Source organism: Engystomops pustulosus, chromosome 6 (genome assembly GCF_040894005.1).
Source record: "Engystomops pustulosus chromosome 6, aEngPut4.maternal, whole genome shotgun sequence".
Classification (NCBI taxonomy): domain Eukaryota; kingdom Metazoa; phylum Chordata; class Amphibia; order Anura; family Leptodactylidae; genus Engystomops; species Engystomops pustulosus.
Window position 1 is genome coordinate 60,746,619 of NC_092416.1, and position 13,117 is coordinate 60,759,735.

Sequence of the window (13,117 nt, forward strand, 5' to 3'; positions counted from 1 at the left end):
ATAAAATTTTTTAGGGAAACAGATAATTTCCTAGCTATTTCCAGAGCTATTTCCTATTTTCTATCGTCACTTATTGACCAAATTGTAGTTCCTATTGTAAATGGCTGCAAAACTGGTACAGTGTAAATATGCACAAACCCTGAATATCCTGGAATTATATAGTTCCCCTTCCTCAATGTCTGCCATTCATACGAAGAATCCACTTATGTATTATTGGTTATCTCATCTCTTTGTACTCAGAATTTGCAATGCTTGTGGCTTGTTCTATAATTTTCTGCTATTCTACAAATGATACCATTCCTATGCGAGCATATTATTTTCATTGAGCTTAAAATGTTATTGACATATTTTACCAATCATGTACTTGCCTTCTGTACTGTTACTTCATACTATAGAGAATGAATGCAGCAGGGGAGGAATGTATTCATCCTTCTTTTTGTGTTGCGCTGGAGCTGCCAATGTTCATAACTACAAGAAAGCATATAGAGTATACAGTAAATGTAAATGTGAGTGGCTTGTGTAAACTACGCTGAATTTGATGGGGCTAGGATGGCATACTGTTAATAAAAACTTGGCTAAGACATATTGGGACAACAGTAGCAATGAAACCTAGTTTTTGGTGTCTAAAAGCCCCAAAGTCTCTCTACCAGATAGATAGAAGACTATGGGGCACATTTACTTCCCTGTCCCGTTGATGCTGGCGATTTGAAATGTCAAACGAGGATTTGGAGCTGCCGCGATTCACTAAGATCGTGCGCCCAATTTCCTGCATGTGTCGCTTCCCACGCTCAGGTCCGCCGCAGTTCACCTTCTTCTTCCCGGTGCATTTGAGTGCTGATCTTGCGACACCATTTCATTTTTAAATTCTGCAGTTTGTTTGAATCAGTCGGGTTGTCCGACGGCCACACCCCTCGATTTGTGTCTCATGAAAGCCAGCGCCGATGCGCCACAATCCTTTCGCATGTGCCAAAAACCCGGGGAAATTCAGGGCAAATCAGAAAAATTTGCTAAAACCCGACAGAAATGCGTCCGACGGACCCTTAGTAAATGTGCTCCAATGGGGTTATTAATGACACAGTGGTCGAGAGAGAATCCAGCAGTTGTATATTACGTTTTGGTTCATATGATGGGGTTTAATGTCAAGACTAAAACATTCAACTGACTCATTAGAATTATGACATCTGTAGCAGAGAAGTGTGTTGACTTTAAAGGAGAAAGTGACTTCAGAGCTGAAAATTCACATAGTAGAAACAGAACATTCAGATTAATAATATTGTCCATGCAACATTTTAAAGTGAATGGGGGATATTTATCATACGCTGGCGCTCGTGCGCCAGCGTATGATAACCCCCGCTGCTGCAAATTCGCAGCCCGATACATGAAGAGGCTTCTGCCTCTTGATGTATCGGGCTGCCAGTTGCGCAGCGTTTATCCTACGCCGGCAGCAGCGAGTGCGCAGGCGCGGGGACAGTAACGCCCTTATAAATATCCCCCAATGTCCACATTTTCTATCCAGGCTTCTATCCTCTGAATTGTTACAATTTCCATTATAAATCTGCCTGCTTACAGTGTTACATTTAAATATTGCCATCTAAATTTGTAACTTTTCCACTCGCCTGGCAAAATTAACCGCGCAAGAATTTTTCATTGTTGTGTCTAATATATATTTAAAATCCAGATGTGGATGTTTGAAAAAGTAATAAATTTGGCACAAATCCTGGTTAAAAAGTTGCAAATAACCTCCAGTCTCAATCAGGTGTAGGAAAAGCTTTAGAAGGGCAGAAGAGTTTTTGTGACTTTTGTATGCATTGAACTTTGAAACGCCCTCTAGTAGTCGCTAAATGCAGAGAGTGTTTTATCATTTCGAGTATTATTTTGTACTATTTTGTTGTAAAAGATATTATAAAAAATGAATATATAAATATATGAGACAAAATTTATGTTAATTAGAATTAAACATTTTTAACTTGAGGGTTCACTTTTTTAATATAAACAGTTGTAAATACAGGTAGTTGTGGAGGGAAGAGGTTTTATTAGCCAGTGCCATGAGATTAGTCTTATCTATTATTGCTTGTATGTGAGATATGGACCAGTCTGTGGTTCCCCATTGCCAGAGTATCAATGTTGGAGGGTACTTTATTCCAGTATCTAGGGTGGAAGGTCCCTTTAGTGCATTTAAACTGCAATTGCAGCTAGTTGTACTAATATCTTCCTAAATCATTCTGTATAATTTTGCTATTTACATGGAATGCAAATGTGCATTTGCTGAATCAATTAAGGAAAACAAATCCAGGCTTTGTCTCAGGTAGCATTTGTATGATATTGTGTAGTCCAAAAAGCTATTAGCCCTAACTTTATCAGAGCTTAGGAACCAATTCAGGTTTTAATGATCATAGACCTGCCAAACTTAATTTGGAACTGACTATTAGCCAGATTATCAATGAACTAAAATCACTGTTTTTATTCTAATGCAGTCGGCAACATATAAGTATGATAATGTAATTGCAGTGGAATAACTGCAAATGATATTGTGAGTCTTAGTCCAATTTCTATTTTATTACAATATGTAATCTCGGTTTAGCTGTCCATTACTATAAATTCATCAAAATAGACATCAGATCAATAAATACATAGTAGATAGATATGAGATGGATAATAAGTAGAAAATAGTTAAAAATATATTAATGTCAGATAAATAAAAAAACAGGTATAGAAATATGCAATACTTTGAATTCAATAACATCAATTAAAGGGGGTCTACCAGCAGTTTTAATTATACAAAGCTGCAGAGAGTATTAGAAATGTGCCCTGGAGATCTGTGTTTTACTAACACTAGCAGCAGAACTGTTACAGGATTGTAGCTGGACATGGAATACTGGAATGTCCTACTATGTGAGATCACTGACCACAGCAAAACCTTTCCCCCCTGAGTAACTGCTGTAGCAGAACAGTTACTCATAGTGGTAAGGAGAGGCAGTGCAGCAATACATTGAAAAGATTTCACACACCAGTGCAACAGAGTGATCCGAATTCAGCTACAATCCTGGAATATAAACACACTTAAACAAGTCCTGATGCTACTAACAACAGTTACAAAGATATGGTTACACAGAAATCAAGGAATGCTGCCTTAAACTGTCTGCAGCTTTGTACAGAAAAAACTTTATAAAGATCCCCATTAAAGAAATTTTCTGGCCTACAAATATTAGTGACCTAACTTAACGCTAGGGTATCAATATCAGATTAATGTGGGTATGACATCTGAACCCCATCAATCTTTGGTTCATTGAGAAATGATCATGCTAGGCTACTGCAGACCTGCTCCATTATCTCTGAATCAGAGCTGTGACTCGTTTGAGCCTTAGAATAGATCATCAATATTTTTCACCTGAAAAATCCCTTTAAAGACAATTATGAGATTTATAGATAAATAGATAATAGGTTTATCCTGTATTAAAGAATACATATAAAAAGTAATGTAAATAGGTGATAGCTAAAGAAAGAGAGATAGGTAGATGGAAATAGATAGATAGATAGATAGATAGATAGATAGATAGATAGACAGATAGATAGATGGATAGATAGATAGATAGATAGATAGATAGATAGATAGATAGATAGATAGATAGATATACAGACAGACAGACAGATAGATAGATAGATAGATAGATAGATAGATAGATAGATAGATAGATAGATAGATAGATAGATGGATAGACAAATGTGTGAGTGATAGATCAAAAGTCATTGACAGATTTTCTGATGAGAGCAGAACCCTTTTGTATGAAGAGGAGTCTTTGTTGAAATATACATTTATGTTAGACTCTAGGTCAGGGGCCTGTACCTATTCAGCATTTATTTCCATATTCTAGGTTTGTTTTATTGCTATCCATTAACTATTTCCCCGGAGACATTCGCTTTGATGACGACGTCCTACCAGGTTCTGAATAAGTTTTGTTTTTCTGCTGTTCAGTCCCCTTTAATTTGAATGACAGGCTCTGCCAATTTACTGTTAGCAAATCAGAGACGCGCCCAATCAGGATCTGAAATTAATGGGCTGAATCTTGCCTGAAAGCAGAAGATATGACTTATGTGGATGTCACCCACTGGCTTTTTATGGAAATTATTAATAAATCAGTAATTCCATCTGCAAAGATGTTGTTGTGTTTATAAATATTTAATTTACCTTCAGGTGTCCGTGCATTTTTTTTCCTTTCTCAAAGCTTGATGACTTTGCTACACTCTCAGCAGAACAGGAACGCGTGTGAAGTTATTGGTGTAATTTCACATGACTTTGTTTTGTGGTGGGAGAATCCGGTTTCATCTGTTCGATTTTATTTGTCTAACTGTATTGAGAAATAATTCTTTGTAGTGTTTTCTCAGGGATAATAGCATTGCATTTAAACAGATACGGAAATAACAAGGGACTGTCGATCATATCAAATATTCTATCTGGGATTTGTAAGTTCAGAAAAAGGTGGTGGAGTGATTCAGAGTCCTCATTTATAAATCAGAGAGTTCCTCACTCCAGAGGTCTCATAATATAAGTATACATCAAGGAAAGGCCATTGAGTTTTTTGTCTTTTTTTTTTTTACTATGTAACGTGTAATTCACTTCCCTTCCCCTGACAGTGCAGAAAAACATCTGGGTTCTCTCATAGTTTACATAGGATTTCAGTTAGAGCAAAGAGGATGATATTATGTGATCATTCATTGTCAGTGGAATATTCCAAAATTAAGCTCTTAACCAAAGTAGCCAATAGGGAACTGTTTTTATGCCTCATATGGTGAAGTGGTTTGTGACCGGCATCTTAGTCACAGGTTTTTCACTAAAAGAGTGGAATGTTTATGTGGCTCATCAAGGATAGGTGTAGGAAAGGTTTTGGTAGTGGTGCCTTTGATTGAAAAATAGGAAGAAAAAATCCATCTCACCTGCTACCTGTATAGAGTGCACGATGAGGCACGGATAACCTTCCCGTGAGGGCTGTGGCAGACTATGAAGGGTAAAAGATTCCAAATCAAAGGCAACTTGAACTTTATTGTGGCATATTATTAAAATCCATTCGTGTCAGCAGCCAACGCGTTTCAAACGGAAGCACTTTTCTTAGTCATGGCTAAGAACGGTGCTTCCGTTTGAAATGCGTTGGCCACTGACACAAATGGATTTTAATAATATACCACAATAAAGTTCAAGGTGCCTTTGATTGACCCTGAATAGATATCTCTAAATCTGTGACCAGCACTAGATGGCTGTAAGAGCAGGGAGACTATGGGACTCTCTGCCCCAGAAGAGAGGATACTTTGTACATGTTCAAGAGAGGCTTGGAGAGCAAAAATATCACGGGTTATGGGAACAAAAACATTTTGTTAATCATATAAATTGGAATTGAATCTTTTTACAACCCAATCTACTATGCTATTATTAATAAAAATAATGCCTGGTTATTTAGGTTAGGAGGTGCCATATACAGCAACTCCCTGCCCTGGTTAACAGAGTTTATCTAAACAGCCAACCCTTTTGCTACTTACAGAATAATACGTTTGTGTGGTTGAGACTGCAGACTGTGGTAGCGATGTCAGTTGTTGCAAATTAATATGGAAATCTACATCTATTGTATTCCAGAGAAGTAAAAAAAAAAATCGGAAAATTCTATAACCAAGAGTACAAACTCTATTTGATCCTAAATAACCTCCACAAATGGGTGCCAATAAATTCAGCACCAACTTGCTATTTTCTGATATTCCTTATGCCCCTATATAAATATATTTTCCAAATTATCAACCACTATTTTCATTTTTCAGCATTTTCTTGCCTTGGCTCCGTGTTTAAACTGTTTGCAGGATCATTGGGTATGCACTTGAATGCCACAGCACACATAAGAAAAACATTAATGCTCACTAGATTGTCAAAATATATATCACTGACAAACACATAGAAATATCTGCCAAATAAGAGGCAGAAGGTCTTACTCAGCATAATCCAACTCAATGAGTCGAGACAAGACAAAGCCAGGCCTTGAACTTGCATGCCTTGTGTGTTCTTTTCTACTTGTTTATGAGGGTCGTCTGATATTATCGTGTATGATTTTTTTAAAAAAATTTTGTGACAGTAAAATTCTATATGTGTAATTGCACTTTTTAATCTTTTAGGAAATTGCAGCTTATTTAATAACATTTGAAAAACATGAAGAATGGCTGACAACCTCCCCTAAAACAAGGTAGGAAATAGGATTTCCTGTTTTAACACACGTCCTTATGCAACAGAATTTTGGTTTACAAACCTTGTTTTGTCAGCAGGGAAGGAATGTTATATTTATTATTACTATTATTATTATAGTATCATTACAGGGGTTGCCTGGGCTTGTATGTATATAAATATTGGGGGAGGCTATATAAACAAAAATAATTTTGTATTGCCCCTCTTCCCCCCAGGCTTTATATACATATTTTTTTATATTCTGGACAACCCCTTTAATAAACATTATTTATTTTATTATTATTTTCATTTTGTATTATATTTAAATTATACTGAATTATATGTTGATGTCAGTACCTGTTATGCTGTAATGCATAGAATATGTTTTTTAGTTTGGAGCCTATGTTTTAATTGGTTCTTAATACAATAGAGTTTTAACAGAAAACCACAGAAAAAAATGTTTTGCCTATATGTTACATTGCCATTTTTTCCTGCCAAGTCAAAAGTTCTGAACATGTGTGGCAAGATTTATCATACTAAATGCACAACTTTAATAAATATGGTTCTATTTCTTCTTTTATTGCTTGTTTATCTGCTCTCTTAATTAAATACATTACGAGGGGGATTTATCATGTGCTGGCATGCCATTCTTGATCTAAACCCTTCCCCCTCCACTACACTGGATATATCTAGTGGCCCCGCCTTTATGGTATATCAAGTAGCCGCTGTATGACCAGTCAATTCTACACCATGTCCTGCCTGCCATAGAATTGTGCTATTACACGGATCAGTTCCTGGCACAGGCTATGGCTAGTGTGCAGGTAAGCACAACTCCACATCCTTGCGCGTATTTCAGAGCTAAATCCCCCATATAAATCAATCTTACCACATTTAGATATTTTTTCAGCATTGGAGCCTTCCTACAACCAGCACTCAGGCAGCTATTAGATTTGAATACTACAACTAAATAAAGCTAATTTCTAAAGTATATGAAAGAGATGGAATTAAGACACCATGCCATTTATTACAGTTGTTAGGGGAATGAGTAAGTTTTCAACAATGCAAAATCAAGGGGGTTGACTAAAAGTCGGGTAATCAAAGACAATATAAATCTTGATGTGTTTTAGTCTCTGCTTCACACAAGAAACTTTTCCAAATTTACACAATATTTCTAATTTGAATATGCTGAATCATAATAAATCCAGACACGTGTGAAAAATGATTATGCAAATAATATAATTATACAGTACAGACTTCTAATTATTATTTACAATTTCATATTCTGAGACTCCCAAATCTCTTTGTCTAGTTCTGAACTCTGGAAATTATCTTGAAACTATATTATTATGAATTTTTTCTAAAAATTCATAGAAAATACAATTTTGTTTGTTGCTTGGAATTAGAACACATGCATTTGTTTTTATTAGTTGCTAGTAGAGATCTAGCTGCTCTGACACTTTGACCAATACCTTTTACCGATACCTAGCTTCTGGATATAGTTAACTTTTCACACCGTTTGTCAGGGTCAAGAAGTAAGAGATTGCTTTATGGTCACTTTGCCAATTAAGGTCACCTTGTAAGCGTCTGAAGACTTATAGCCATTGATTCTTCACTATGGGATTCTGGGAAATATGCAAATATATTTTATAGGATAAAACAAGGGAAAAATGCCTCTTTTTGCTAAATTGAATACCATATCATGTCATTGGGCTTCTTGATGTTAAGGGGGTGCCTTACAAGGTAGCTAAAAGATGCATTGTTCTCCATTATCTTGTTAGGAAATTGGAATTTATCAGAGATTCCAAAGATTAGGTGGTGTTAGGTGGTGTTGTTGGGGGAGTAAGCAGCATAGCAAGTGAATACTTAGTCCGGAGAACCAATAGATCCATTTTCTTAATCAATAGGCCTAGTTGCATTTTTTTGCCATCCTCTTGTTAGGAAGTTAGAATTCAGCTGAGATTTCAAAGTAAAGAGCATATTAGATGGTTGTGTTGGGGGAGTAAACAGAATAGTAAATGGAGAAAGAAGCACAACAACCCCTTTATTTTGCAGTTTATGTGGCCTATGTATAAGAAATTTCCTTTCATGGTCTGTTCATTACAGAAAATCCAGTGTTACAGAAGAATAACTAACATTTTAGCAGAAGAATATTCCATCCATATAAAGCAAGCAGTCTAAAATGGTAGTAGCCTGGGGAAGCAATATATACATTTTCACAGTAGGCCTAGTTGTTTGTTAAAAGTAAAATAAAAAGAGAAACAAAAATTATTCCCTACATAGGATCGGCATAGATTACAGATTTTTCTTTAATCAGTTTTATGATGTATTTATACACAGAACTAGATACAAAGACGTTTAGTTTATTTCTCTAATTACGCTGAGTTATATTTGCCTTGTGGGATTGATAAAGGAAACATTGATTATTTTAAGAAATATCTTTTATTTGTTTTATCGTTTTTATTTATTTCCTGCTATTTCTGTTTAGTTGAAGCATATTTCTTGTGCATTTTTTTATTTTCAAACAAAGGTTCTTGAATCAATACAATGGGGGATGTTTATCAACGCTTGTCTGCAGTTTTTGGCATACATGCTGTGAAATAATCAAAATGCACACTAGCTATAGCCTGACCCATTCAGAACTGGACGGACACAGGTTAAAACGTAGCTCTACGTAGCGTACCAGGCCCTGCCCAGAAAATACGGAGCCGTCTGATATATCCAATGTGCAGGAGGGGTGGAGGGGACATCATGTACTGGCTCACCATTCACCAGCATATGATAAATAACCCCCAATATTTTTATTTTTTATTGTACTACTTTACTGTGATTTTATATGGTAATCCCATATATTGTTTCATTTTCTTTAAATCCAGTCTGTTAAAAGAAATACATTTTTCTATTTATTTTATTTTGAAAGCATTACTGTAATTGGTTTTATTATATCCAGTTTTTTATTTTGAGTAAAACTTTATGACTTTATTTTTTTCTTATTATTACATTTCCTTAAATCGATTTTCCATGTATCATCTACGTTTTAATTATTTTATATCATTTTGTTCTTTGTTTTGTGTTTATTTAAAACAAGTTGATTAAAAACAATATTTTTTTGGTATTTTAACAATTGCTAGATTATATATTTTTATGTTTTTGTTATAACATACTTTGAGTCAACATTCATCATCCCAAGCATACTTATTTTATATCATTTTTATGCCTGCTTGCTAAAATAAATATAATGCACCTTTTGGATAACTTTTAATAACTTGTCGGGGAGATTTATGGAATAATGTAAGTATCCAACTGAGTGACAAATGGGAACAGTGGTGGAGTGTTTTGTTTCTGTGTTATCATGGGAGAAACAGGTCAGCTCTTATAGCCCTGGATAAATCAGTCAGTTTCACTCTAGACCACAATGTGCTTTTTCATGTGGCATCTCTCACAATGCATTATAGACACCAAAAATTCATTACTTTTACAAATAAAAATTCTTTCCATAATTGTTGCAATTTTTTTTAATTTCATGGATCCGTGTGGAAACATATTTCATTACCTTAAGGTGTCATTTATACATCAAAGTATATACAGAGGAAAACAGAATCCCAGTATACAATAGAGCTAAAAGGAGTGTGTTCTGACATTGTAAGGCTCCATAATGCAAAATTATTGTATTATTGCTTTCCATTTTTTGACATTTTTTATTCTCTATGAATTGTTAATACACATTGTGAATAATATTAGCATGATATATACAGGGCCAGATGTATCACTTGTTTCTTCTGTTGTTTTTGTTCCGTTTCATATTGTCGCACTTTTTTTGCGCCAGTTTTGTGACTAAATACAAAACTAGTCACGCAGCAAAAATAAACATGTTTCCTTATTAATCCTATTATTGGTATCCAGATGTTTTGCTGTGCCTAATAATCATTCATCATTAGCAACTTGTTAATCTTGGCTCAATTTAGGCACAAAACACTCTTGTGCAGAGCAGCTTATCCCCAGCAACAGAGTTCAGCCAGACACTACAGACACTATGTGCAGCCTCTATTTGCAGTTTATGACTTTCTATTTACAAACAATCTGCAAAACCCTCAGCTCAGAGCAGGAGAGAAGAGAGTAGGATTACAGGGGGCAGCATAAGATCAGCACTGGAGGATCCCCTCCAGGAGAAGCCACTGCTGAAGAGGTCACAGGGTGCAGCTTGTAGGAGGATCACATGTAAGTGCTGAAATCTAACACTGCACCTATATTGCGCCTAAACTGCGCCTAAAGTAAAATGATTAATAACAGGCAGGAACTCAACTCATCACAAATGGTTGTATCTTGTGATAATCTGGTACAACAACTACACTTAAGTGCAGAACAATGATACATTTGGCCCAGAGTTTTTTATGGGTGGTATGATAGGGTCAGGCACATGTATGTTATAGGGATATTTCCATATCTACATTTCTCATAATGGTGATCGAAGTCACACCTCATCGAGGCCATGTCTACAAGTGGGAGCAGTGTTGTGCCATCACATTCCATATAGGTCAGGTTTCAAACTTAGCAGAAATCCTATTGATATATTATTGATTTTTCAGATGGCAGTACCCCTTTATTGCAGATTCATAGTGCTTGAATTTGTGGCTTTTGGTTTTATACAGGTTGTTCTCTACAATACTTTAGTAAGACCACTGTATTTATTTTAAAATTGAATCAATAAATAAATACAAAAAATAAAAAAAAGCTTATCTCTTTTCTTTAATCCAAAGTGAATTTTTTTTTGTGATATGCAGTGCATTCTGCATCTGGTACATTTGAGTTATAACAATGTTTTAGCTATAAACCTCATTTATTAATTATTCTTGTCTGTAAATAGCAGATAATTCAAAATATATAAAATAGAAAACATGAATACTAGAGATGAGCTAATCATCAAAGAACCAATTTGTCGAAGCTTTGTTTAATTTTTCAAAAATTTTTTGTTTGGCTCCACAAATCTATTTGGATGGAAACCAATGTTGTTTGGACAAATTGTTGCATAACCCTCTCTGTTCCTCTAAAACAGATTTTCTATTTTCATTAATTTGTTACAATGTTTTCTCGACCCTTCCCTTAGCTCTGGGATGTTTGATTGCAATAAGTTATTGCAATTTTAAGAGATTCGTCAAGCCAATTTGTAGAGATTCTAAGAATGAAGGAACAGATACACTCATTTCTAATGAATACTAATAATAACATATCAGAAAAGATGTTATTATATAAATGGTGTAACATTTAAGCAGTAGTGGGCACCTTGGGCTCACTGGAAGGGCCAATTATAAGGGCCAAACTTAATCTATTCAGAAAATGTTAAAATTCCCTTTTCAATATATGTTAATCTCCATTACTATGTAGGACTATTTGTTAAGACAATCCCCAACTTACAGACTCCTCCCAGCTACAGACTGACCTCTCTGCCCAATGTGATCCCTGGTGAAGGTCTGAAGGTTGCAATCTGTGTTCCTGTGACAACCCAAATTATATATACATATCTGTATATATATATATATATATATATATATATATATATATATATATATATATATATATTAAGAAAACCGAAAAAAACAGCAGCAGAGGCTATCCAATATGCAGAGATAGAGATGCGGGTGCTCTTACCAGTCGAGTCCAAATGTAGACAACAGAAAATGGCAGCACTCCATTTATGTGAAAAAAAGGGTGTTTATTCCATCCTATGCAACGTTTCAGCTGTATCCCAGCCTTGACAAAGGCTAGGATACAGCTGAAACATTGCATAGGATGGAATAAACACCCTTTTTTCACATAAATGGAGTGCTGCCATTTTCTGTTGTATATATATATATATATATATATATATATATATATATATACTTGTTTTGACTACTATAAAAATTCAACTCAAGAACAAAGCTACCATACCTATTTTGTTCATAATCCAGGGACTGTCTGTACTGCTGTAAAGTAGGCTTGTCCAACTTTAAGCAAATGTTTAGGGTCAGTTTCTGGATTTTAATATTATCGTTACCATAAATCAATTGCTTGCTGGTGTAAGCTTCTACATACATATAGCTGTAGTCTTCATTTTACTATATATAATAATATGCTGTGCAAAGTTTTTACAGTTTCTGGGTAGAAACTTTGCACAGCATATTATTGTAAAATGAAGACTACAGACATCTAGATATGTGTATGTAGAAGCTCACACCAGCATGCAATTGATTTATGGTAACGATAATATTAAAATCCATCTGTTTTTGCAAGTGTGATTAGGAAGAAGATTTCTTTGGCATCAGATCTAGGGTACATTGGGATTATTTTGTTTTGTTGGTTCAAACAGCTCTTTAAGGCTTCAATGTGTGCCCTTCTTTTCAAAAATGTAAGATCAGTCAAGAATTTTTTTGCTTGAAAAGGTTTATTCTATAGAAGTGACATAAAAAAGATCAGCACCTTCAGATCAAGGAACACGGCTCATATTTGAACTTTTAAGAGATTGAACTGAGCTTTTAACATGACGGGATGTGAAGGAGAAAAAAATTAATTTATTTGTTTCAAGATCCGAAAATCACTGTAACCTCATTTTCCCTAAAGGCTAAAGATTAGCAGTGTTTAAAGAGGACATGTAAGCTTTCCTGAGCTGTTTATTTTAGTAAATATGTTAATTCTTTAGAACAGAAAACTATATCAACTTTCACATGACTCTTTGTTGTGCTACCCCTCGGAGATATCAACTAGAAATGTGTGAATAAAATGACAGCTGTCCAGCTTCTGTTCCCAATGTTCACCACGCACCGCAGTATTCTCTGGTCATCTCACACCAACCTGCTATTGATTGTTGGCTGATGGGTCCTGCCGTGTAGGTATGCATCATTTGCTGAAAGTTTTAATACTTATTACTGAAAAGAAACACATTAGGAG

The 13,117-nt window shown here is 35.1% G+C and overlaps 1 protein-coding gene across 10 annotated transcripts in view; it reads left to right on the forward strand.

Annotated features, from left to right (window-relative positions):
* Window positions 1–13,117, forward strand: part of CAMTA1 (calmodulin binding transcription activator 1) — a 1,053,810-nt gene that overhangs the window by 252,900 nt on the left and 787,793 nt on the right. For all 10 annotated transcript variants that reach the window (XM_072156284.1, XM_072156283.1, XM_072156282.1 and 7 more), the window contains one exon: window positions 6,151–6,218. In XM_072156284.1, the coding sequence (XP_072012385.1) occupies window positions 6,151–6,218 (68 nt within the window). The remainder of the gene's footprint in view (window positions 1–6,150; window positions 6,219–13,117) is intronic.